Source organism: Nanorana parkeri, unplaced genomic scaffold (assembly GCF_000935625.1).
Source record: "Nanorana parkeri isolate BGI_ZX_2015 unplaced genomic scaffold, ASM93562v1 scaffold1709, whole genome shotgun sequence".
NCBI lineage: Eukaryota > Metazoa > Chordata > Amphibia > Anura > Dicroglossidae > Nanorana > Nanorana parkeri.
The window spans coordinates 234539-260592 of NW_017307977.1; the positions used below are offsets into that span (position 1 = coordinate 234539).

Genomic DNA, 26054 nt, shown 5'->3' on the forward strand with positions numbered 1-26054 from the left:
AGAAAGTATGACCTCATAGACCTCATACTTTCTGCCTTGAAGAAGGGACCCTGTGTGGCCCCGAAACGTCGGCTCCCCTATGACGTCTTTTGTCCAATAAAGGGACATACTTACTATCAAAAAATCGAGTGCTGGTGACTTTTTATCTTTTTGCTTTGTATAGTGTATCAGTTATTTGCACAGCAATAAAGTGTGGATTTACATTAGAAGATCTATGGAGTGTGGCTTCTGTTTTAGTGCCTATGCTGATTCATATTAGAATGTGCCCCTCCCTTTGCATTCCTGTGACCTCACTTGTGTCTGGAAAGTGCAGAGTCCCATACTTGGATCAAGCATGCAGCAAGTAAAGTCAGGTTATATTAATCATACTTGACCTGAATATTGGGTTAGGCCAGTCCCCCTAAGTATTGAAGCCAAACAGCACCAATGACAGCCAAACAGATAATATTTTCTAAAGGGGGCAGTGAGTGTCTCTCTCACTGCTGGTCTCCTTTAAACCCCAAATTAACTTTTCAGTTTCAGGTGAATATATTGCAGTTGCATAACAAAAGGTGTTCAAAGAATTATATTTCATTTACAAAGCAGCCACAAAATGTATAAAAGCCTGCCCCGTTAGCATGCTGCAGAGAGAGAGACCGGTGGTCTCTGTATTGAAATAGTGCTCACTTGGAAGAGGTTCAACCCGCCCCCTACGGAGTTAGACCGTAGTCAGCAAACTTCATGCTCCCTACAGATTGTAGAGCTAGAGCCCTGATTAACAAAAGGTCATGTTGACCTCTGCAGAGAAATAAGTGCTTCTACACAAAGAGCATGGGTTCTTCTCTCCAGCATGCTGGTAGGGGACAACCTTTTATAATCTGACAGATATGGACAGTCTAGAATGGTTTTATACACCTATGCTTTTAGAGGACAATTGGAGCAAATCACTTGTTAGCAGAAATAGTCCACCAATGTGATCCTTGCAAGTCTTCCCACTGTTTGATGCCCAAGCTGATAGCTCTTGCTCTGAAATGTTGAGGGCATTCCTTACATGGAAACTTCATCTTCAAGCCTAAAAAAACCCTCTCTCTAGATAACTGAAAACATTTTGACTTTTTAGGTTTTATTGCTAAATTCTAAGGCTTTTCAATAAGAGTCACTCAGTGTCAGATAAGGCATTACTGGAAAGCTTAAATAGATCAATTTATTTACATATGTCAAAAAATACTCCTTCCATCCCTTGTTCATCAAGCCATCCTTGTAAAAAAATTTAGTGCTTTACAAAACAGCTCAGCCGGTTCTTGAAATAAAGCAGTCCAAGTTTAGTCTTCACTTGCTGTGCTGTGTTTTGCCGGAATTTGCTGTATTCCTGCGACTTTTTAGCTAGTTGTTTATCGTTTGGTCTTTCTTTTTTCTGGTGTCCAATAGAGACGTGGCTACATGAACCTACTCTCAGGCGTCCCAAAGCATCGATGAAGAATTCTGTATTAAAAAAAATATTATCAATAATGCTTTTTTTATGTACCAGTAAAGGGTCTGCATGACAATCTAAACAAGTGGCAAATACAGTTACTATGTGATGCACAACCCTCAAAGTAAACAAAAAACTACCTTTACCTAGTGATGAGCCTGGGCTTGGTGTATTCCCAGTTCTCCCAAGCCCACTCAAAACTGTGGCTGCCACTCCCTCTTCCTGACCCAATCAGTTGGGAAGAGGCAAATTCCTGGCCAACTATACCTCACAAGAAGTGCTGTGGAATTCCCTCCTGCAACTGTTGCCACTGCTCGGGCCAAGAGGGCAGGGTGGTGGTCACATTTTTTTTCGGGAGTGGGCGAATTCAGATGAATTGGGTTTACACCAAGTCCACTTTACTCAATACTTAGGTAACAGTGCATTGGGGGTGCACTGTCAGGCTCAACAGAAGTGATGAGCCGGGGCTTTGGAGTGAACACAGTTTGCCCAAGCCCAGTAAAAACTGTGGCTGCCACTCCCTCCTCCTGACCAAAAAAGTTGCATTGCTGGCTTTGCAAAAGCATGTCATAAAAGGGCCGGGAATTCCCTTGCCACAACTGCTCCACCAATGACTGGGCCGTGGGGGTGGGGAGGGGGTGATGCAGGCTTGGGCGAATTTAGATGGACTGGTTTTGCACCAAATCCAGGCTCATCTCTACTCAACAAGCATCTGTAGGACTTAAATAATAATAATAATAACTGTAGGGAATAAAATAATGTACAAATGCACTTATATGATAAGAGTGAGGTATCCTGGACTTTCCATTACCCTATTTTCTTTCCTTGTTGTCACAGGAATTAAAAAATAAGGGGGAATAATTTTAATGAAGATATACGTGGCAAAATAGGTTACCAGGACTTCTAAGCCTCCCATTCCAACCAAAATAAACACAATTATGAATGACGGGGGTGGGACTTTGTCAGATGGGACGGGCTTGATTTTGACTTGGAGAGAACTCAAAGCTCTGTGCCTTCTGGGCTTACGATCCAAGGGTCTGCATAGAAAACACAGGGACTCTGTTAAAGAATAACACCAATCCTTATATCAAAGTTTGGGTGTTACTTTAGAAATATTTTTTGCATGCCAGGTTCAGTTACAAAGCCTCACAATGCAACTGTTGTGTTGGGGTTGATGTTTTTACTAAAACTGAAAAATATCAAAAGGGCGATTATAACGGGTACAAAGGGGCAAATTCCACAGAGACTACTCCTATATTTACACGCAAGGCATGGCTGCAAGAAGTCCAGACATAAACGTATTACCCATGCAGCCATTTCATTGATATTATTAGCCCAAATAATCCATTTAGTTTCCTATATTGATGGAAAAACAGTGATAGCCATGGATATCTTGCTTGCTGAATGTCAAGATGGACCATCATGTCTTTACCTCTGCAGGTCTTTTATAATAACCTCTTACTAGAAACACTGCAATGATGGTTGCTTAAGTTGGATTACCCCAAGCAACATATATGCAGACCTCCCATAGATAGAACATATTTTAAACTTGCACCTATACAATTTTGGAAACATTGGGAGAGGATGCAAAACAATGTAATTACCTGTATGTGCTACTCGGCTCAGTTTTGGGTCAAATCCAACACCCAGAATTCTCTCTGTATGGGCCAGGAAGAAATTCACTACTCCTCCACTCAGGACACAATTAGGAAAGCCTTCAATTTGATGGTATCCGCCTCCTTGCCAATGTAGACAATCGCCTTCGTCATCACCTTCCTCCAAGAGGAGTTTGAAGCTGAAATGGTTACCTTCCACATTACCACCTACCTGCAACAAATGCAAATTTACCACCATAAATGACAATGAACATTGATACACACTGGCTGTGAAGTGAACTCAGTGATTATCTAATCAGAATTTAAAAACAAAACTTTATGAATAAGCCCGATGAGGAGGGAACACTTTGGTACAGGGACACACAACACCTACACCAAAGGAACCCTGCTAAGAACGTCTTTCTCAGACTCAGTGAGAGTATACTGTGCCCAATCCATGATGCGGACATACTGATGCGAAATACCCGATGCTGCAACTTGCAGACAAGGTAACATCTAAAATTATGAATTTTGAATTCTATGAATCTGTATGACTAGACACAACAGTCTTATACGCAGGTTAAGGTGGCCGTATTAGAACATCTGAACTGCATCCAGAAAACTGCTGTCACGTGACTGAGACAAAAAATTAATGCATCAACCATCTCCCATGTTAGTAATAAGAGCCAAGGAAAACATCTTATAGCAATTCATAAAGAAAATATGCTAGTGAAAGGCACAGCTGTAAGCAATATACATTTGTTTAAAAAAAGCAATGTAGGACCCCCAAAGTGGATGACTTTCCCAGTGCCATGCTTCTGAACCTGCTGCATAGTAGCGATGTGGTGGCGTCTCTGGGGAAAAAGATAACCTGCATGGAAAAACCACAGGCAATACTGGTAACCAGTCCTTTGCCCTCTGCCTGCCTGTTTTTGGGGATACAAATACAAGGAAGAGTAAGAGGCACTGTGATGTTTGATTGTAAAATGTCCCGTGGTAGCAATATGCGTGGTTTTTTTTGTGTGGGGCTCAATAGCTTGGTAGTGGCTGCACCTACGGGGAACCACAGAGGGCAGGAGGGGGTCCTGGAGAAGCCAAAGAGAACAAAAAACAAAGCTGTTACCAAACTAAAAACTCATTTAGACCATTCTTCAGTTGTTGGCACTTCTGTCTTTTTGTTCCGACTGCCTGTTTTTGGGTACAGCTTCCAGAGTTCAGTTCCTTATTAAAGAATATGTATACCCAAAACATTTTTTTCAGTTGTGGGAAGAGTAGGGAAGGGTTAAATCTGTAATTTTCTTATGTCTGTGCCCCATTGGGGAGATATCCTTCATTTCTTATCTTGAAGATGGAACCGGACGTTAGAGGAAATCTCTACAAACTGTCAGGAATTCCTCACTTAGATAGTTGTCTCCAGAACATACATCCCCGTTTCAAGATTTCTCCTCTGTTCCTGTTCTGGGAACAGCCGTACAACTTTGGATTTACCATCATTTTTTATTTAATTTCATGTTGGCTGTTGTCACAGCCAACAGGACAGATGGAGGGGTGAATCTCTCCAGTGAGATAGCAAAAAATACTTGACATGGCATTTATCCCTCCCCCAGTCAGCCCAAAACTTTAAAAAAAGTGTAGTCACCCAGTCCAAAGAAGGGTGACTCCTTAAATGTACTTCTGTTAGCCTATGCTGATTTGCCACAGTGCAAAGCATTCGATAATGCAGTTAGAAACATATGTGTCTCCCTAACCAATCAATAGGAGGTTCATGGCCAGTGGTGCATGTTGGGGGAGAACATCAATATTTGGGGCTCACAGTGTGGGCCTACTGCCTGGGGGAGGATGCATGATGTGATGCGTTCTTTGTGCTATCCGACCAGGCCTGCAGTCGGGGTCTGAATCTGTCCCTGGGATGGAAAACCAAGAAAAAAAACTTCATCTGCTGGAGGTGCCAGAGAAGCCAGGGTGGGCTTGGACCCCGAGGAAGTCTGGTGTCTTGCCTAGGGAATTCTGTGCCATGTTTACTGACCAGCAAAGGTTCCACAATAAACAGTGCTATCACAGTTGGCTTGAAGGCCCTCTGCACTGTGAAACTGGGAAATGGTTGATGAATCTGCAATTCTTGTCCCTGATTGGTGCTTAGTGACTGGTGCTCAACTTGACTTCACACCAAACAACTGCATAAGGACTCATCCCTGATGTGAAATGTCACCCACCCTGCCTCTAAAGTCCTCCACATGTTCCTAGATGTCAGGGGATGCGATAAACCTTTTGGCTAGACATATACTTTTAAGTTCCATTAATTCTTAAGCAACAGTACATCTAGGTGAATGTATGCAGTAAAAAAATAGCAGATCTTACGATATCCAAGTCGGTTCCTTCCAGTACATCGACTAGTTGTTCTATTTTTGTCTGCTCTGTAAACAGAAAGTCATCATCCACCCAGAGGAAATATTTGGTGGTTACTTGGGATACGGCAAGATTCCTGCCGGCAAACCAGCCCTGGAAAAACAAGGCAAGTTTATTGGTCACAAATATTTGGCTCTCCAATTGGTAGAATTAACATCTGCTACAGCAAACCTTCAGAAATCAGAGATGTGCAACTACATAAAAGGAACCATGCACAGGCATCGAGCTCCATTGTCACTATCAGGAAGCTGATCCACAGCAATGTTGTGCAGCTGACTCGGGAATGGGTGCATGTAGACAGGAAGTGGCTCCAAGATGGGATCAGCAGCACTTAGATGCAACAAAAGGATGAAAGTGTTCCAGTTTTTGACTCAACTTTTGCCTTTGCCATTCTCATATAGACAAAGCATTTAAAGATGAACTCTAGGCAAATAGGTAAATACACAAATGTAATTATATAATAAATAAGGGGGAGTGGGGGGGGGGGTGATGTCATCAGGGCAAGATATATAAGGATTGGGCTTTACCTTAGCATATGGCATAATGTACTGTTCTACATTTGGATCTTCGATTTTCTCAATGTTTTCATTGTCATCTGCCACAATGACCTTTATGTCGGGGTAATACAGACGTAAACTTCTTAGCAGCTCTCGTAACTTCTCATAGCGTAGAAAGGTCTTCGTGGTGATGGTCACTAAGGAGCTAATGTTTCCATCTACAAATACAAAAGACAATATATGAGATTGCTGCAAAGTCCTCTTATCACATACTGCATATCATCATCATCATTTTTGGCTTGCTTATCCTGGCTGGGGTCAAGTAGGAGCAAGCCAATATACTTCTCTTGGGCAGACCAATGACGACTCCTATGGAAATACGAATCTGATCCCAGTAGTGTTTTCATCAAAATGTGCCCATCAGAACATAATGAACAGAATGCAGTGTAAGGTGCTGATGGGAAATATGGTGGAGGAGCAGTAATGCTTGGACCCCTGATCTCATGGGCCCAGGAGCAATTGCACCCTCTGTGGCCAAGTCCTAATTATATCAAGAACAGTTCCAACTTATCTAAAGTGACCATATGGTTAAAAACTACAAAGCTTTTGGCGGCAACAGATAATATTACAGCCTAACCCCTTGCCCATTATAAGGGGATCTTAATGTCGGTAGTTGGAGAAGTGCTTCCTGGTCATGTGATTGCTGTGATTGGCATTGTGCAGCAATTCCGCTATTGCCATTGCCACCACAACTGAGTATTTGAAGGAGTGAAGGTGGAACCCTGATTCTCCAGATGTCACGTGACTGCATCACAAGCTACCAACTCGGCTATGCAGCAAGCCCTCCTCCTAGGCTGCATCTTTTAACTGCTTCCAGCTGGCCTCACCCATGTACAGGTGAAACTCGAATAATTAGAATATCGTGCAAAAGTAATTGCAGTAAGTGCTGCAAAAGGGGCCCAAACCAAGTACTGAGTACATATGCATGCTTGTACTTTTCAGAGGTACAATCCTTGTTTTATTGATTGCATGTAATAATCTACTTTTTTGAGGTTGTGGATTTGGGGTTCTTGGGGTTTTCATGAGCTGTAAGCCATAATCATCACAATTATGACAAATCACGGCTTGAATTATCTTGCTTTGCATGTAATGAGTCTATCTCATTTATTAGTTTCACCTTTTAAGTTGCATTAGTGAAATAAATGAACTTTGCACGATATTCTAATTATTCGAGTTTCACCTGTATGTGGCAGCACAGAGGTGGACCTGAACACAGAGATCCTACATATATGAATTGCTGTGTTCTTTGGCCATGTTCAATTGGCTCTTCCAGAACTGTGACCGAGCTAAAACGAATAGCTTATGGTCACCTACAGATGATTAGGCAGCATGGGTTCCTGATTGCGTCACATTGTGCAGCCAATCATAGTAACCGCATAACCAGGAACACTTCCTACTGGCCTCTGGCATCTCAGCCCACTCAAAGGGCCAGTGGCAAGGGTGTTTTTTATTAGCAGAAGGAGAGGCTAACAATAAACCTACTTTAAAATGTTGTCCTAGCTGCTCATATGAGCAAACCACCAATACATTGCTGATGGAAAAGCTATATGATGCTACTCAACAGCAACAGCTCACTTATCTGGCCAGCAAGGGAGTAGCGTGTAGAACCAGTAGAGTACTTAAAAGTCAGAGAAAGTAATTGAAGGGAAATTTATGAAAACTGGAGCAGCTGTGCAACCAATCAGCCTCTCTGTTTATCTTAACTGACTGATTGGCTGGCATGCACAGCTGCTCCAGATTGGGTCTGCTCCAGTTTTAATAAATCTCCCCCCCCCCCCCACACCAAGTATTGAAGCCAAACTGTCAGAATGGCAGCCAGGTAACTGACATTTTGCAATGTAGTGGACATCAAAAGCATGCTACAGCTTTCTTTCTGCTTGGGTTTTTCTTGTTTGGTGTATTCTGTCCACTAGAGGGACATGGCCCGTAGCTGAGATTACTTATCAGCCGGGATTTAACTTTAAAAAAAAAATATTTTTTGTTTTGCATCATTTTGGCCACAAGAGGGACCTGGTTAACTGTAATATCTTATTATAAGGAAATAAGCCTTTCTTCGTGAAACATTGTTAATGGAAATCCTTCTTTAAAATGATAGGAATCATATTTTCTGCTTGTGTGACTGGCTGACTGATTATAAGACCAACCCTCCTCGTATGTAGCAATCAGAGAAAGTTTGTGCTATGCTCTTATCTATTAGGAGGGCAGAGCCATGTAAGAATAGTTCATTATGTATGCTAAAAACCTTCCAATGTATGTAACTAAATTACTGTGAATTTGAAGTCCAGCAATCCTTAGATATCTCTGTACCAAATTACCGGTGACTCTTATTCATGTGCATGTGGGTGTTTGGACCATTCTAAGCCCTGCCAAATGCACCTCAAATGTCTGATAAGAGTGCCAAAATACTAATTTGGGTGGTTGGGGATATGCAGCTCCCTATTGATTTGAGCTTTTTTTGTAGTACTCCCTTACCCCTGGACAGATAAGGTGGATCCCCTGGTGGCTTCTTGGGCTAGCATTTCCACTCTCAGGGTGGAATAATTAACTTTTTGTGGGTTAGAGAAAATTGGTGAGTCACTTTAGAACATTTAAACGCAGTTTTGTTGGCTTTACATATTTCAGGACAGAGGGTTAGATACAGGATAACTGAAAACAGGCAAGGTTGTGGACCTTTAAGTGGAGACCAGAAATCTGTAATTGTGGGCCATTAGAAGCTACCCAGTAGCACAAGTATATTCTGGAATGACCAGTTAGAATTTCTTGCAATGTCCACCAGCAGCATCTTATAACCAGCTCCCCAGGACACTATTTAGCACAGAAGCCTCTTTCCAAGATACTCCAAAACAGGCAGCCATCTCTCTGCTCCATTCCTTTTGAATATACCCTCCAGCAAGACAGCATAAATTCCCTAGTCTTAGCAAAGACCCTCCCCAGACTGCAGGACTGGAAGGCACAGACTTCAAGTACAACCTCCTCTCCAGGTAGGGTTGCCACCTGTCAGGGATTCACCCGGACAGTCAAGCTTTTGAATGCTGTGTCCAGGTTTTATGGCAGCTGAAGCCCGGACACAAGATGTCAGGCAGACAGGGCAGCCAAAATTAAGATAGGGGCTACTGGCCTCCACTGAAAATAGTCTCGACTGCGATATTAATGGGTGGTGCTATTTACACACAAATAAGCCACACGACTCATTCTCTCAAAAATATTTCTGTGTATCGCTAGAGCTTTTGGGTTTCACTGAAAGAAAAGGTGGCAACCCTATCTCCAGGCTGCAGCCCAATATACATAAGACCTCCTCTCCCAGCAGGAACCCAGGAGGCAAGGACCCTTCTGCAAGGCCACCCCAAATATTTATATCCTTCCCCCATCATATATCACTGGCAGTAAACCCCTAGTGATCGGCCAGAGAGGAAAAAAAATACTTATAACTCAGAACATCGTTTCATCTTGCTCTTTCTGCTGGAAAACACTCCCCGGCAACAGGCAGAAGTAAACAATAGTCTGAGCTTAGGGGCTTGGGCTAACTACAGCCCAGCTGCCCAATAAATTTGGAATAGAGACACCCTAGATCAAAGCAATGTCCATACACCTTCTTTGGTGGGCTCTCTACCAAAGAACTGTGCATACAGTGCCACGCCAACAACATGTGCATTGAAGGCTCTTCTAGATCCTTTCACAATTTCTGATAGTTACCAATCTATTTCCAGTTCTCTTCTTAATTAAGTCCCATGTGTTTATCTGTGAATGGTAAAATCCTATTTATATAAGGCCAAATTATGATTCATATTTATTGGCTCTTTGCCTCTTTTGTGGTGTAAAGTCATCCTAAAAATAATTCTTCTTTTGTCAGTTTAGGAAGCTGGCAGTGTTTGCGCTCTAGTGGAAAAAAAACAATGATATCTTTTCTCTTGAATTCAAGATTGGAGCATTCAGATCATCTATTTACTGTAGATGATCTGACATAGCTTGCTATAGGTTACAACTCTTTGAATTGCTTTAATGGATATGCAGAATTACATTACAAACTGGATGTACGTGGATTTAGAAGCACAGGAATTTCATGTTACAAGCCAAAAGTTCCCTTTGTTTTGCTGTGAGAAAAGAAGAATCTGGTATTGCTACCCAGAACTGCTAGCTTAGTCCAGCTGCCTTTATTTTAATAGAGCCCAATGGTCCTTATTAGACATGTAAGCTGCAGGAAAATGTGGTCCAGTTCAGATATTTCATTATTTCAGGATTCGGATCCGAAATTCAATTCACTTCGGTTTTCAAATTCGAACGAAATGCAAATTTTTGTAAATTTTGAATGAGTTTACGAACGAATATTAATTCCGACTACCACAGAAAACCATATACAGATATTAATACTAAAGCTGAATCTCCTAGACCCGATTGGCATTTGGGATCCGAATTTCCAGATTGCATTCGGGAGCTCCCGAATGCCATTCGGGTCTGGGAGCCATATACATATATTACTAAAGCTAAGGCTCCAAGACACGAATGGCATTCGGGAGATCCTAAATGCAATTCGGAAATTAGGATCCCGAATGCCATTTGGGTCTAGGAGCCTCAGCTTTAGTATTATATGTATATACTGTACATGGCTCCCATGTTGCCGTAACGAAAATTTGTATTCAGACCTATTCGGATGCATTAAAGTGAAAATCACATCTGATTGGCCACATGTCCGATTTAGTTTAGCTTTTGAGCGAAATTCGGACAGGATCCGAAATTCGTAAATGGAAATTCGGAGTCGGACACATTCGGATGCATTGGGATTCGGAAGTTCAGATTTGTAGGAATTTCGGAAAATTTGTACGAATTTTGATTCGGAATGAAACAAATTGCACATGTCTAGCCCTTATCTTTGGAAGTGTTGGATTTTGTTCTCTGTCCTAGATGCATGAAGGAACAGCGTGCAGCCAATCAGATTCTATAGTGCAAATAACAGAACTGAAATAACCTAATTTTGCTTATACTTACACTGTCCTGGGTCATGTAAGCGGACTATTGGTGGTTGTCGAATTGAAACTGGGATATGAGCCAAGTACTTTCCCATAGAAAATTTAACTGTAATGAAGAGAAAACCAAGACTGTTTAATATACTGCAAATAGCATTCCATTTAAAAGCAACAATACAAAAAAATTAGTGGACAAAAAACCATAATATACTGCAGAACCATGAACTGAAATCATATCAGTTTGATGACTAGAGGGAATCTCTGTGCCACTAAACACTAAAGTCTTTAGCCTAATTAGATATAGAACAGTGACTTCATCCATTTCCTCTGCGATGTGCTTAGTCTTTCCCACCCAACACCTCTTGGGTGTGACCTGCTTGATCCATAGAAGGTCCTCAATGTGGGTGCCTTCAAACAAATGCAAACTTTAAAGGAAGGGGTAGATGTGCCTGAGTGAAAAAAAGGAATATTAGAAGGCTGCTTGCTAGGGCCCTAGTGGGGAGCGAGTGGCTGCCTAATTAGAGAGCCCGCATCTGCTGCGCCTACACCCTACTGCCTGGACCCCTGGTAAGAGCCCACAATGGCCACCTAAAAGCCCCACTGACCACCTGAGAACCCAGAGTAACCACATAAAAGCCCCATCTGACCACCTGAGAAACCGCACTGGCTGCCTGAAAGCCTGCACTGGCCACCCGAGAGCCCCCACTGGCTACCTGAGAGCCCCAACTGGCTACCCGAGAGCTCCCACTGGCTACCTGGGAGCCCCCACTGGCCATCTGGGAGCCATCACTGACTACCTGAAAGTCCCACTGGCCACCTGGGAGCCTAATTAGAGACTACGCCCGCGTCTGAGTGGAAAAAATGCATATTAGAAGGCTGCTCGCAGGGGCCTTTGGGGCCCTAGTGAGGAGCGAGTTGCTGCCTAACTAGAGAGCCACATCTGCTGAGCCCGAACCCACCTGGGAGACTGTACGGGCCCCTGGTGAGAGCCTGCACTGGCCACCTGAGAGCCCACACTGGCCACATCAGGCCACAAACCCAGAGCAACAGAGTATGTAGCTTCATGTTATTCTGCAGTGCTGTTTAATGTATTACTGGGATTTGTAGTCCTTTATAGCCGGTGCCATTCTGCATTTCTGTATAATTATTGCTGGGATTCATAGTCCTTTATATGCAGTGGTATTCTGCATTCCCGAGACCCCGCACAGCCATCCTGAGACCCTACAAAGCCCCCGAGAACCCACAGAGACCATACAAAGCCCCCGAGAACCCTGCACAGCCTCTTGGCAGTTCTGTAAGCAACACCTTTTTTTCTGGCAGTGTCCCTCCCGAGGTGAGACTCTGGATCTGCCCCTGGTGTTAGCATTGCCTATAAAGGTTATATACAATCAAGGTGACCAGTGTTCTCCAACCAGCTAGAGTTTCCAGGACCTTTTTTCCCCATTGACAGAGCTTCTCATCTTCCTTCAAATTCAGCAATACAAAAAATTGACAGGGCTTCTTCTCTATCCCAAATATGGCTATACATAGACTTTAATAAAATAGATCAGTCTTGCAAATGCATTTGCTTTCTATCCTATAGAACTTTTCTTACCAATGTCTAGACTGTCGATGGTGTAAAGAGTACTTGTGTAAGTTGTGGTCCTCAAAATGTGATTTAACACACTGATATCATTGGTAACAATCTCTAGATGTTTTTCTCCTCTGCCATTAATCTGAACCTCAGGAATCCCAGACGTATTAACTTGAAAGGTTCCAAGAGATGCCTCAAGTGCCACCTGCAAGAACAGATTTTAAAATCCTAAGATTTAAGCAGAACTAAAAAATAAAAATTAAATTAAATTGTGAGCCTGCAGGCCATCACCATCAGAGACTTGATGACGTGATTTTGACATTCGATTTTGGAGATGACCCACAGTCATTTTTTTCACCTTAGTCCTTCGATTTTGTTAATTAAGAAAGTTAAAAACAAATCATGGATGTAACCCCATTAACTATTAGAAATATTTTTTTAAATGAAATTCTACTGGTGTATGGCCAGCTTTAATGGTCATTGTACTTCAACAGTTTTTTTGTTGCCTTTCTCTGGGTCAACAGGGGGTAGCTGTGGGCATAGCATTCTGTTTAGACTTTTCTTCTCTTTTTGTTTTTTCTCCATATCTCTATAGGTTGAACTCGATGGACTTTTTTTAACCCCACTAACTATGTAACTACACGATTTTGCTTAGCAAGGAGAGTGGGTGGGAAACATCACATGGGGGAATATTAGCAATATATGATTGGTTACAGGATGATGACAGATAGCGTCAAGTTATTGGCACATATGTCGGATTGCCCCATTGGGGGATTCGAGGTATTCCCAGTTATGCAAAGAAGAGGGACTGAATAAATGTATCGGTAGATACATAGTAGGCTTATTAGCCCCCAGTCTAATCAGCCCTAGTATTTGTGTGGGTGTATGTATGCATGTGAGATAGGGCCTTAGATTATTAACTCCTTGAGGTCAAGAACCGAATACACACACACACACACACACACACACACACACACTAAGATATATATCAGTACCTATAGATACCTGTAATACTACTACTAATAAGAAATATGAAGGAAATGTATTATGCATCATTGTATTCAATACCAGGGAAATATGCAGATTTGGCAACAAATAAATATAAAGAAAAAAGAAAGAATTACATAACAGAAGCAAATTTGCCTGTAATAGATATCGAGGACAGAGAAAACATGAACTTGATATTTTCAGAAAAGGAAATTAAAGAAGCAATATCCACACTACAAATTAGCAAGGCTCCTGGGCCAGACGGGTTCACAGCCCGATTTTATAAACAGTTTGAAGAGCAGTTAATACCTATTTTTACAAAGACCTGCAACTCAGTTACAGAGAATAATCCCTTTCCTACACAGACAATGGAAGCACATATATCTGTGCTTCCTAAACCAGGTAAAGACCTAACAGAATGCGGACATTTTCGTCCAATCTCTCTTATAAACATTGATCTGAAGATTTATGCAAAAGTATTGGCGGCCAGGTTGAAAAAAGTCCTCCCCCAAATAATTAACCTGGATCAAACCGGATTTGTTCAGGGAAGAGAGGCTAGAGACAGTACAACTAGGGTTATCAATCTAATAGAACTCGCCCAGAAAGAAAATATACCAATGTGTATTCTGTCAATTGATGCTGAAAAAGCATTTGACAGAGTAAATTGGACCTTTCTTAGGGAATCTATTCTGAAAGTGGGATTGGGTGAGACATTTGTAACTAAGGTAATGGCATTATATACACATCCAACTGCAAAAGTAAGGGTGAATGGGGAATCCGCCCCGTTCCCAATTTTTAATGGAACCCGGCAAGGATGCCCCCTATCACCCTGATTATATGTCATAGTGATGGAACAACTAGCTGCTACCATAAGACTTTTCTTTATAACTTCCCCATTAACAACAATCCCTAACATCATTAAAGAACTTAAGGAATATGGGGACCTGAGCAATTTTCATATAAATATATCCAAGTCAGAATTCCTGAATATATCCCTAACGGATAAAGTAAAACTTAGCATAAAGGAAAATTATTCATTTAAATGGCAGCCTAATTCTATTGTATACCTAGGTATACCTAGGTATTAATATCCCAAAGGATCTCAACACACTCAACAATTTTTAGTGAAGTCGGTAATACAGATATGGGATAGGTCTATCACTAAATACAATTTAGCTGCCAGACCTGGGCCCCTGACCCCCCATAGTGGGAAACCCACAGTTTCCACCGGTATGCAAGTGTTCTCCTTACCGAAAGATGAAAAGTGTTTTTATTTGCAGCGTTATCTAAAAAAATATATAAGACCATATCCAACTAATGAGCAAGATAAAGCAATTGTGGATTGTTGGATTACTAAATCCTTTTTAGATAGGGGAAGTAAGGAGAAGTGAATGCTGCAATAAACATGATTACCAGAGAAGATACTTTCTGTCTTTCTGTATCAGGGAGGTACTAAAGAGAGTTAGTGCCTGCCTGATTTGAGGCTCACAATAAAATGTGGCAAGTGGGTGATCATTGATTTATTGTAGACTTTATTATACAATACCCAATATTAGACACCAATATATGTTTATAGTTATAAGTAATGGAAGAAAAAAAATATCTGTGAAAGTATTTCTCCTCTTTAGAAAAATTATTTTTATAAAATATCTCACAAAGGTTCAAGTGTCTCTCTCCACACCAGCACGCCAACCCCCCCTCCAAGGAGGCACATTGTAAATGGAACTGGATTGTTAAGAGCCCGGGTGGTGGAATGTATTAGGCATATTCTAACCATCTTCAGTTTTGGATGCATAAGAATATGTAAGGAAAATAAAACACCTTTAAAATTGTTTTGAAAAGATTAAAATAGAGGATGTATGGTGAGCTTTTGCAGATACATACTCAGTTTATTTTTAAACATGAGGATAAGTTAAATGCAATAATAATGCATTTTCAGAAAAGAAGGGCCTGGGATGCAAAAGGAAATTCTAATTGAGTTAATACAGTTTGCTTTGACACAATTCATTTTGGCATAAAGTTGAATTTTTTTAGTCAGAAGCCCAGAACAGCTATGGGAGCCAGATTTGCTCCGAGTCTTGCAAATATATTTCTGGCTCAACTAGAAGACATTCGTGTTTTTTTCAGTAAAAGAGGAAAAATGTATTGTACTTTAAGTGTTTTATAGATGATGTATTTTTGATTTGGAAGGGACTGAAACATTATTTAATAACCTGAGTTAAAGGATAATGAAAATGGTTACATTTACATATAAATGTTATGGTCATAATATTGATTATTTGAAAGTTAAAATTTGTAGGAAATATATACAAATACTAATTTTAAAGGGTCTGATGGGTAATGGGTATATCCTGAAGGCGAGTTGCCAACACTTAATGTGGTTGAATAATTTTCCTAGGGGACAATTAGAAGGAATTACGAAGAGATTGAAAATTTTAATAGACAATCCGAATTAGATAAAGATTCAGTTCATAGACAAAAGGGAGCTCCCAGATGTTGCATTGCTGGAGGGAAAATGAGCCTACCCTTCTAAGGCAGCTGGCGTGGTTCCAGTGAAACCAGCTACTGAGTTACTGGGATGGTAGATATTGCTGGGTACAGTGTTTGTTTGTTTTTTTGCAATACTGCTGCATATGAACTTTATCATATTGAGAAGCAACATGATGTGTATACAGAAGTATACTTTACCGTGTATTTTGGCAAAGATGCATCCACCTGTAAACCTGTAACGGAAACAAAATACGAGTTAAACATGTTAGCCTCAATTCACAAAGCTTTAACACAAAGATAAGGATCGTTATTTTAGCTATTTGACCGTCGTTTTCAAATGTCATTGCCCTCTGCGAAAAAATAACTGTAATTTCTTTGAAAATAAGTACCGTTATCTTGATGTGTTAGCTTTGTGCATTTAAGCTGTAATCGGAGTTTCCCTGGGTCGAATTAAATCCATGCAATCAGAAAATTATCCCCATCACATGCCCCTCATTTATAAATAACTGGTTGCCTAAAGCTGGCCATACACCTTAAGGCCATACACCTTCCCGCGATCGTACGATAATCGTGCAGTGTATGGAAGGCGTGCGACCGTTTCTACTGTACGGTCGCACGTCTTCCATCGAACAAGCAGGCTGGAAAACCCACCCGGAATAGTACGATTCTCCCCCTCAGGGGGGCGGGCTTGCGATGATCGCAAGCATGATCTGCCTGTCCAAGATAGCAAGATCGTAAGTTTTTTTAAGTACTTTTCAACCCTCGCAAGACTTTTGTCTTGCGAGGGTTATAAAGGGTATGGCCACCTTTACAACCATCGCACGACTTTCATCCTGCGATGGTTGTAAGGTAATTGAAAGCTCGTACGATCTACCCATCTTGGGCAGGCAGATCGTACTTGCAATCATCACAAGCCCGCCCCGCTGAGGGGAGGGCTTCTGATGATTCCAACGCTTGCGCACACCGGCCCGTGCAGCATTTGTCTCCCAAGAACGCCACTAACCCGCCGAAAATCGTACGATTCTCTGCGGGTTTTCAAGCCTGCTCGGGAGACAAAAGATGTCCGACCGTACAGTAGAAACGTTCGCACGCCTTCCTTAAACCTGCCGATTATCGTACGATCGCGGGATCACCAGTGATTATCATACGATAATCGGCAGGTGTATGGGCACCTTAAAAGTAGCAGAACTTTCATATAGTCTCAAGGAGGTTTTACACATTTGGAAAGTCTGTCAGTCTACATCCTTCTCTGTCTGTCTGTGTCCATCAATGTATCAGCATTCAGCCATTACAACAGTAACATGTATTCTGTCTTTCTAGCTATTAGTGAGTACAATGTCTATTTGCATTTGCTCATGTATCCCGCAGATTTTTTGATGACCTCATGCATTTATATGGTCACAGAACTCTTTGGTTTCACTAAATAAAGGCATGCTTTGTGATAAGGGGCGTACTGCCCCATATCATTATCAGAAATGCATTTAATCACCAGTTGGCATTTATTCCCAAGAGATGTTGGTCTTACCTGGTAATAGGATTGTGTTAAGTGGTATGACTTGGACTCCGTGAATTGGATACCTTAACGGTGAGTTGGAAGGTGCCACAATGATATTACGGGTCTTCTCCCTGAAAATGACATAAGCAGAAAAAAAACATGATAGGTATGAAGTTATATGACGGGGTATTCTAGTTAACTTTATATGGTTTATAAATCACGCAAAAGCCCCAATGCTACCATATTGTAGTACTGTATATAAACAGTTAAATTATAAAGATGTAACATAGAAGATAAAAATAAATGGAATTACACACCAGACTTTCACATAATTGGAGCCTTGAAGCACATCTGGCTGCGTTTCTCACACTCCAGCAGCATTAGAAGTTCCAAAGCAATACCAGTCACTTGGCGAAGGCAGCCATTTATGTACTGATCCAGAATAATTAACAGGAGTTTCTGTAATTCTCAAGAGCCTTTTAAAGCTCATTGCACCCTTTCATTTTTGACAAAGTAGGGAAGGGTTAGACCCTTTGAGGGGGTTTGACCCCTTCGCTGGGGGGGGGGGATTCATCCCTCTATATATCCTGGTGACTATTGTTAGAAAGGGAAGGAAAATACAAAATTAGAGTTGGGCTTGGTGTTCGAGTCAAAGTGAGTTTGACTCGAACATCGCTAGTTCGTGTGTTCGCCGAACACACAAACTATCAGGGCATTCGGCGGGCTGTTCGCCTGCCGAGGTCGGGTGCAAGACTTTGCCCAATCAGGGCACAGATAACTGAGAGCTGATGACTTTGCCCAACCATGGCTCACTGCTAAGTCCCAGCAGCACAATATACAAGGCTGCTTACACCACAGCCCTATGTAGTTTGTTGCTAAAGTTAAAAAAGAGAGTTTACTATCATTGTTCTATCATCCTTTTTGGATGTTCTAAAGTTCGGCCCATCGCTATACAAAATTAGAGAGTTGTCATCACAGCAATAAGTAAGGGGAAATCCTTAAGTGGGGGATATCTGTTCTATTGACAACCCTCTCAGATGGGAATTCCATTCATTTTGTAGAAATTTCCTCTCATTTCCTGTAAGTCTCCAGGACAGCAAGTGAAGAAAAATCTCTCCAGTGGGATACAAAACGCAAAAAAACAACTTTAGGGACACTTTAATTAAGCTTTCCCTATGGACTCCAATGCATTTTTACCAAGTGGCAAAATTTCACCAAATTCTCAACATTTTTCACTAAAAATTTAGAAAAATAAGAAAATTCTCATTTTTGCACATACCTAGTAGAAATATATAATACAAGTTAAAGTTATCATTTTGAGCAGCATATTTGATATGTACTATGCATCTATATAACAAAGGTAAATTATTAAAAATATTGTGTTTTAAGTAAGCCAACAATGTGCAGCTTATCATATGCTGCAGCTATCTGACAACATACAGTGTGGTACAGTATGTATTGATAAGCTTTTCCACGGTAAGTGTCAATTTACAAGGATTAGCCAATCAGCTGGCTAGTGAACAATAGTGCCATGTAGACCTTAGAACAACTCAAATTCCTGTACCTTCAGACCTCAGATCTAGGACTGCAACTAACGATTATTTTTATAAATTGATTAGTTGGCCTATTATTTTTTCGATCAGATAAAAAAATAGCATCTTTCATTTAAAATACCATCTTTCATTTTACAAAAAATACACAAATGGAGTTACCTAGAACGCATGGCATTGCAGTACTGCACGTTCCAGTGCAGGTGATCACACTGCGGGCGGGTCATTTGGGATACCATTGAAATAATGGCACCACAATACACAGAAATTTCAGGCCGGAACAAAAAATGAAGCTTTCCACTAATTATATATAATAAAAACCCGGTCATCAATTTAGAGTTAGCCAGGAGCATTGGCCCGAGAATTATTATTGCTCTCACTCAAGTGCACACGGTGATAGCCGACATGTGTAGCACAATCATCGTTTTTCTATGTAGGTGCACCCAACTTGTGTTTTCGTTAGTATACGCGCGTTCTTGGGGTTGGGGGACTTATATTTTTGGGGGGGTATTTTATTTTTAATGATAGCACATTGGAGGTGACATGTTCTCTTTACGGTGAAGACAAGTCACCTAGGGGACACTAGGGGTCTTTGTATGATTAAGCAGTACATAGAACATTTCACTTTGTAGGTCGCAATAACTAGAGTTCACGTAGAACATTTAGGCTTAATAGGTCAAAGTAACAAGGGTTCAAAGACAGAAAGTCATAAACAAATTTTCTGACCGTGGCTTAAGGAACAATAAGTACAATGCCGAGACAACTGTCCTCTAACCTTGAAATGAGGAAGTCTTATCAAGACCAGAAGAGCCATCTAATGTTCTTGGCACAATCAAATACAAGTACAGGGTGGCATTATTACCTTACATTATCTCCAAAAAGATTCTTTGAAAGCACCTGAATTGCTACTTGTTCCTGGCCAGCTGGGTAAACCTACTTCTTGAAGACCTGCCTGGTGTCAATTCTCCGTTCATTCAACTTCATTAGGTGGGCGAAGTTCTTTACATGAAGACGCCAGCAGGTAGTAGGAGGAATTTATCAAAACTGGAGTAGACAAAATCTGGAGCAGTTGCCTAGAGCAACCAATCAGCTTCTCTCTTTAGTTTGTTCAGTTAAGATTTGAAAATGAAAGAGAGAAGCTGATTGATTGCCATGCACAGCTGCTCCAGATTTTGATACAGTCTTCTCTTTCTTTCTACATGCATTTGCTCCAGCATCAGCTGCACATCATTGCTCTGGCCCAGCTTCCTGATAGTGACAACAGTGAGCCATGCTTGAACAATCTGTGTCAGCACCGCTGCCTATAAAAGTGCATGTGACAGAGTGACAATGCAGAAGCACAACTGGAAGTGGTCGCCCTATAACAGAAAGGGTCTGAACAAGTACTTTCATAAAAGGATCACCAGGTATGCTTTTAATAAAAGCAGAGATTTAAGAAAATTGAAAATAACTTTAGAAATTACATTAATTTGTTAAAGCTTAAAGGACATTTTGGTGATTGGTTTCACATCAACTTTAAGCCCCATCCCCTCCCATTGCTAAACCCTTTTAAACCCATTTATTAGTCAAATACCACAGCTTCAATGGGCGGGAAGAGTTAAGACACTGTTTCAATTTTAGGAACTTGAACATTAAAACCTGAGGGAGGTTCTATCCCTTCCTCTAGCATTAAAAAAAAAGACAAACTCTTAAGGTGCCCATACACTGCACGATTCTCGTACGCGATCGTACGAGAATCGTGCAGTGTATGGAAGGCGTGCGATTGTTTCTACTGTACGGTCGCACGTCTTCCGTCGAACCCACAGGCTAGAAAACCTGCCGGGAATCGTACGATTCTTGGTGAGTTAGTGGCCTGCTTGTTCGACAACTGATGAACGGGCCGGTGTGCACACGCGCACACTGCCCGTTTGCCGTCCTCGCAAGCCCACCCCTCAAGGGGGTGGGCTTGCGATGATCGCAAGTACGATCTGCCTGTCCAAGATGGGCAGATCGTACGTTTTTTAAAGTACTTTACAACCCTCGCAAGACAAAAGTCTTGCGAGGGTTGTAAAGTGTATGGGCACCTTTACTTCCTGTCCTGCCTGAATTGTACAAAAAACTTCCCAGCAAGGGCACAGACAGCAATCATTCTACAAAGGTTCTGGCCCTTCACTACATCAAACTCATAAATAAAAAGGAAGAAGTTGTTGGGCTTTGAGCCAAATCACAACACACATCTCTATGAATCAATATTTAGTGAAAAAAAAGACAGAACAAAATCTCTTATTTCTGAACAATTGTTAAATAAGGAAATCAATCTATGGGAACAAACAGATAAAATGTATTTCATTGTTAATTCCCTGTTGACACAGTTGATATTATTTTTTTGCTCAAGGTTTAACCTTTTTGTGACCCGAGGTCATTAACATCTAAATGCCCAAGCAATATATAGTAGAATCCTTCTGTGTTGGTTAACTTAACTCTAGCGTATATGCCTAATTGAATATTCTTTACCCTGTTTAAAGGACAAATAAGACTTATTTGGCAGGCTGTTTCAATGAAAACCCTGTTGAGATATTATAAGCCTACTAATGGAAAAAAATGTGAAAAGGAAAAATAAAAATAAAAAATCAGGTCCAAGTGACACTATATCCTGTCATAGCCCCTCCCCCAGCAAGATATACTCATCTATGCTTCCTCACCACCTACCTCATTCATGAGAGCCCTTGATCTCTAGCTCTAAGGCCAAGTTGAAATGGGTGGCAAAACAAAGATGGTTCATCTGTGTTTTTACAGCTCCTTGATAGCCTACTTACAAACGAACATGGCAGCTGCTTTGTAATTGCCCCACATCTGGAGGGCCAAGGCTTGCCATTTCCTGGTTTATCGTAACTTGGTTATTGCCATCAATACACAGATCTGCCCCAAGTACTTGGAAGGCAGAGAAAGCCTCCAAAGGATTTGAAACAACCTATGGCATCTGCAGCGGCTGACAGGTAAATATGCTGCTACAATGTCATTGATTCCAATCTTTGTTTTACGTGATGACAAATTGGTGGTTTCTTTGTTTAAAAAAGAAACTTCAGGATATAAAATAAAAAAAATCTTTACAACAAATGTTACAGAAATGCTAGGGCAATGCCTTGTTTTACTAGAGCTTCCCGTTCCTTCCTGTATTAGTGCAGCAGCTGAGGCTTACAACCTTACTGGAGTGTTCTGAAATCTAGTGACCAGTCACCGATGTCCACTCTTCATGAGCACAGGATTGGTCATATAATAGCCCTACTGTTGGGTTGGTGCCGCTTTCTTCTTTTTTCCCCACCCATTCATACCTTTCCCAACCAACGGGCTACTCCTCCTACCCTACCGTGACTTTTTAGACCCTAAAAATTAGATAGGCATCTGCTTTCTTATTTTGTCTAAAGAACTTAAAGTACAATTGAAGCTTTTTTTTTTGGCTAGGAATTGAGTGGCCAGGGATTAGAAGACCATCAGGTTTTTATTGCTGTCTGCATACACATGAGGAAGATCCACCCCCTAGAATAGTCCTGTTGACTATCCTGTGACTATCTCTATGATTACACCGCCTTACCTAAATCATTTTACATTTTATTTTTTTAACCACTTCGTGTCCTAATTTTGTACACACATAATTGAAATTTAGGCTTGAAAAAAAGCTTAAACCCATGAAACAATTATATATATTCTGAAAGCAGAGGCCCTGTACAATAAAACAAAATACTAGTTGCATAGTTTTTTTTATGTTGCACAATATTTTTGCAAGGGTTTATCAAATTTTATGAAAAAATAAACTAAAATTGATTTTACTGCACACTAACAGAATGTAATACCCAATTTTTTGGTAAGATAAAAGTTGGGGTTGTGTTGGGTAAATAGATACTATACATTTTAACCACCTCCCGTCTATGGCCAGTCTGAACGACCGGACGGGAGCCTTATATGAGCGGTAGGGCGTCTAAAGAATTCCTGCCCCTCCCCCTGCTCGCGTGTGGCGCTCAGCGCGCACACAAGTGGGGAAACTGTTAGCAATGTAAACAGCCAGCAATTGCGGTTTACATTCAAGTGATCGTGCGTCTCTAGAGGCCCAATAGCTTTGTGGTAGCTGCAGGTGTGCGTCGCTGGTCCCGAGATGCGCTGTGCCCGATGCAGCTGGGACCAGCACGGCGACACTGTCAGTGGACATCAAAGTGAGATCATTGGTCCCCGAATGCAGGAAGTGATGTAGATTACATCACTTCCTCCATTGTGTCATTCTCCGGTTAGAGACCCCTGATGTCTCCATAAAGAGGACCTTTTAGGTGAATTGGCTATCACAAAGGGCATTTCTCAGTCCCCTATGTCAGTGCTTCTTAAAGTGTGGGTCGCGACCCCATATGGGGTCCCGCAAGTGAACCTGGGGGTCGCGATCTGAATCCCTGGCCAAGACCGCCATCAGGGGGGTACAGCCAGCACTTGTGTGAGGGACCGAGGAGGCCTGGGCTCCAAGCAAGATTTTTTTTTTTCCGTTTAACGTGCAGTGTAGTGTAGTGCACTTGGTACCTTCCTGAGCATGTGCGCGCAGGAAGGTTTTTTTGTTTTTTTTCCCATTGACAGAACTTTCTTTAACCCAGCAGAAGTGGAGCACAGTTGCTGGAGGTAAAGGTAAGGAGGGGGAAGGGGGTTAGTAGTAGTAGTTGGTAATGACAGACACCGTCCACGGCGGCGTCGGGGGAGGTGGGGAGGAGGAGAGACACAGACAAAGATGCCCTGCCCTATGTAATAGCAAAAAAGTTAAGTGTAAAAAAAAAATAGGAAAACAAAAATGAAAGCATAAAAAAAATAAAGACGCTAAAAAAATTCACAAATAAAAAAATTTCAAAATAACACACATTTTTTTGTCTACAGCCCCCTCCCCCACACGCAAACATGCGTCGGGTGCGCCAACCTGCGAGAACGCACACTAGTTACATATCGCTGTGAACGTTGAAATGAGAACAATAATTTTAGGACCATTATTACTGATGACACTAAACTGATGAGCGGTAAAAGCTTTTAAAGCGTCGCCTATGGCCAATTTTGGGTGTGGTCGTTTTCTGCTATTTCGAGGGCGCGCACAATTTTAAAGCTTGATATGTTTGGTGTCTATTTACCCGACGTAACGCCATCTTTTATATTTTACCAAAAAATTGGGGTGATAAATGTTTCATAACATTTCATAGGGGAAGTTTTTTTTTTAATTTAGGGTACTTTTTTTTAAGGTACAGTGCTGATTAAATACCAGCAAAAGAAAGCTCTCTGTCCCCAAAAAATTATATAAAATTTGTTGCAGTACAGCGTTTCATGTCAAAGTACTGCAGCGCTGAATACTGAAAAATGGCCTGGCAAGGAAGGGGGTTAAACACCCCGGTCTTCAAGTGGTTAAGCACACCCCCAACCTTATCTTAGTGTCTTACCGTTTCATGTAATGTTCGTATTCCTTTTTACGTCTCTCCGCAGCAGTTAAATCATCTGCAGGCAAATGTTCCTTGAGTCGGAACACCTCCCCGCTCTTTTTCACCGACTGGCAGGAGCAAGCGCTCTTCTTGGACACTGAAAAGCTAAAACGAAAAAATTAAAGAGCATTACATTAAAATCTAATAGTATTTGTAAACCCCTTCCTTGCCAGGCCATTTGTAAACCGCTTCGCATTGCGGCCGGAGGGCGTGGCTACGGTGCCATTAACTTCAATGGCCTGCCACGCCCCCTCCTGCCCCACAAAAAATTGAGCTGGCAGCAATGCGATGCAGTGCGTTCTGGCCAGAATCGAGCCGAAGCGCACTGCATCTGATGTGAACTAACCGTAATATACAGAGTAGATGCACTGGGATGGAGGAGCAGAGTGAGCTGAACTGCAAGGAATGACTGGGGTGCTTTTGCTGGGAACTTTGAGGGTTAATTACTCCGCCGTGCCTGCAGGTACAGATGCCAGTTAGCGCTTGGTTTAAAGTTTCCTTTTGCTAAGAAAATTCCTAAATCCATAGTCTGACCACATGATTATTTTAAAGCAATCTTCAGCTCCAGTTTGGGGATGTTAAACACAGATCATAATGGTTAGGGCCAACTGTCATTTTAAACACGATAACGTTTTCTAAAAACCTGCAGAAACCCGTTAGCAGCTTGTTTAAAGTGCCAGCCAAAATGTCCATTATGATCTCTCTTTAACATCCTCTTACCAGACCTGAAGGTCCTTTAAGCGCATATTAAGACATGTCTGTAGTGTTGCAATACCACCCACTAATGTCCACTGTGGTGAGTAATCCTATTCATTCAATGCAAATTTAAAATGGACCTGCAAAATTTTGTTACAACGCCGCACACCATAAAGTATGGATGGTTCTCATCTGTGTGTTGCGGAGTGCTGGGAAGGTGCAGTGGGGTGCCATTCAAAATGAATGTCATCACAATGCACTTCAGTCAGTTTTGTGCATTGCCATAAAACACGCATTTTACTGCACATGATCGCAAAACACAAGCACGGATAAAGACTTCTGTTTGAGGCAGTGGAAGAGGAGCGGTGTGTGGAAAGTACAGGGGCCAAATACAGAATGAAAAAAACATAAAACAAAGCAATCCGTCAGATTTTCCTAACCAGTCCATTTGTTCCCCAATAACCCTCAGGCGGTTGTGTGCTTGCTGGCCCACAGACATTGGATCGCTCTCTGATCCAGCAAAAAAAAAAAAGATTGTGAGACAATCACTATAAAAAATAAAAATAAATCACAAGTTATGCATTCTTCATGTGAAGGGTGCTATGAACATAGCTGCTAATTATGGAGATTTAATAACTTTTGTTATACACCACAATTGGACCCCTAATTCTGAACTATTAACCCTTTAAAATACTGCATTAAAGTATCTGTATAGCCAAAACGTTTTCTTTTTTTTTTTAGTAGAGTTGGGATGGGTTAATATTGCTATCAGGTTATTTTGTTTTTATATCCGTGTCTCACTAGGGAGTTTTTTCCTTCACTC

At 41.4% G+C, this 26054-nt stretch overlaps 1 protein-coding gene across 1 annotated transcript; it reads right to left on the bottom strand.

The window, feature by feature from the left end:
- Window positions 1-1244: 1244 nt before the first annotated feature.
- Window positions 1245-25281, bottom strand: B4GALNT2 (beta-1,4-N-acetyl-galactosaminyltransferase 2). The gene is made up of 10 exons (XM_018571242.1): window positions 25256-25281; window positions 24497-24640; window positions 17545-17645; window positions 16218-16252; window positions 12564-12747; window positions 10992-11078; window positions 5979-6166; window positions 5404-5544; window positions 3055-3277; window positions 1245-1461 (listed from the first exon to the last, which is right to left on the bottom strand). The coding sequence occupies exons 1-10, from the start codon at window positions 25279-25281 to the stop codon at window positions 1250-1252; spliced, it is 1341 nt and encodes a 446-aa protein (XP_018426744.1). The 3' UTR covers window positions 1245-1249.
- Window positions 25282-26054: the final 773 nt, after the last annotated feature.

Bases quoted from the DNA above. Each gene is read 5' to 3' on its own strand.
- B4GALNT2 (XM_018571242.1), bottom strand. From the start codon at position 25,281: ATGCGCTTAAAGGACCTTCAGGTCTG. The intron at 17,646-24,496 runs GTAAGACACTAA...TGTCATTTTCAG, and splicing joins TACGAACATTACATGAAACG to GGAGAAGACCCGTAATATCA. The intron at 11,079-12,563 runs GTAAGAAAAGTT...TCTTCATTACAG, and splicing joins CATCGACAGTCTAGACATTG to TTAAATTTTCTATGGGAAAG.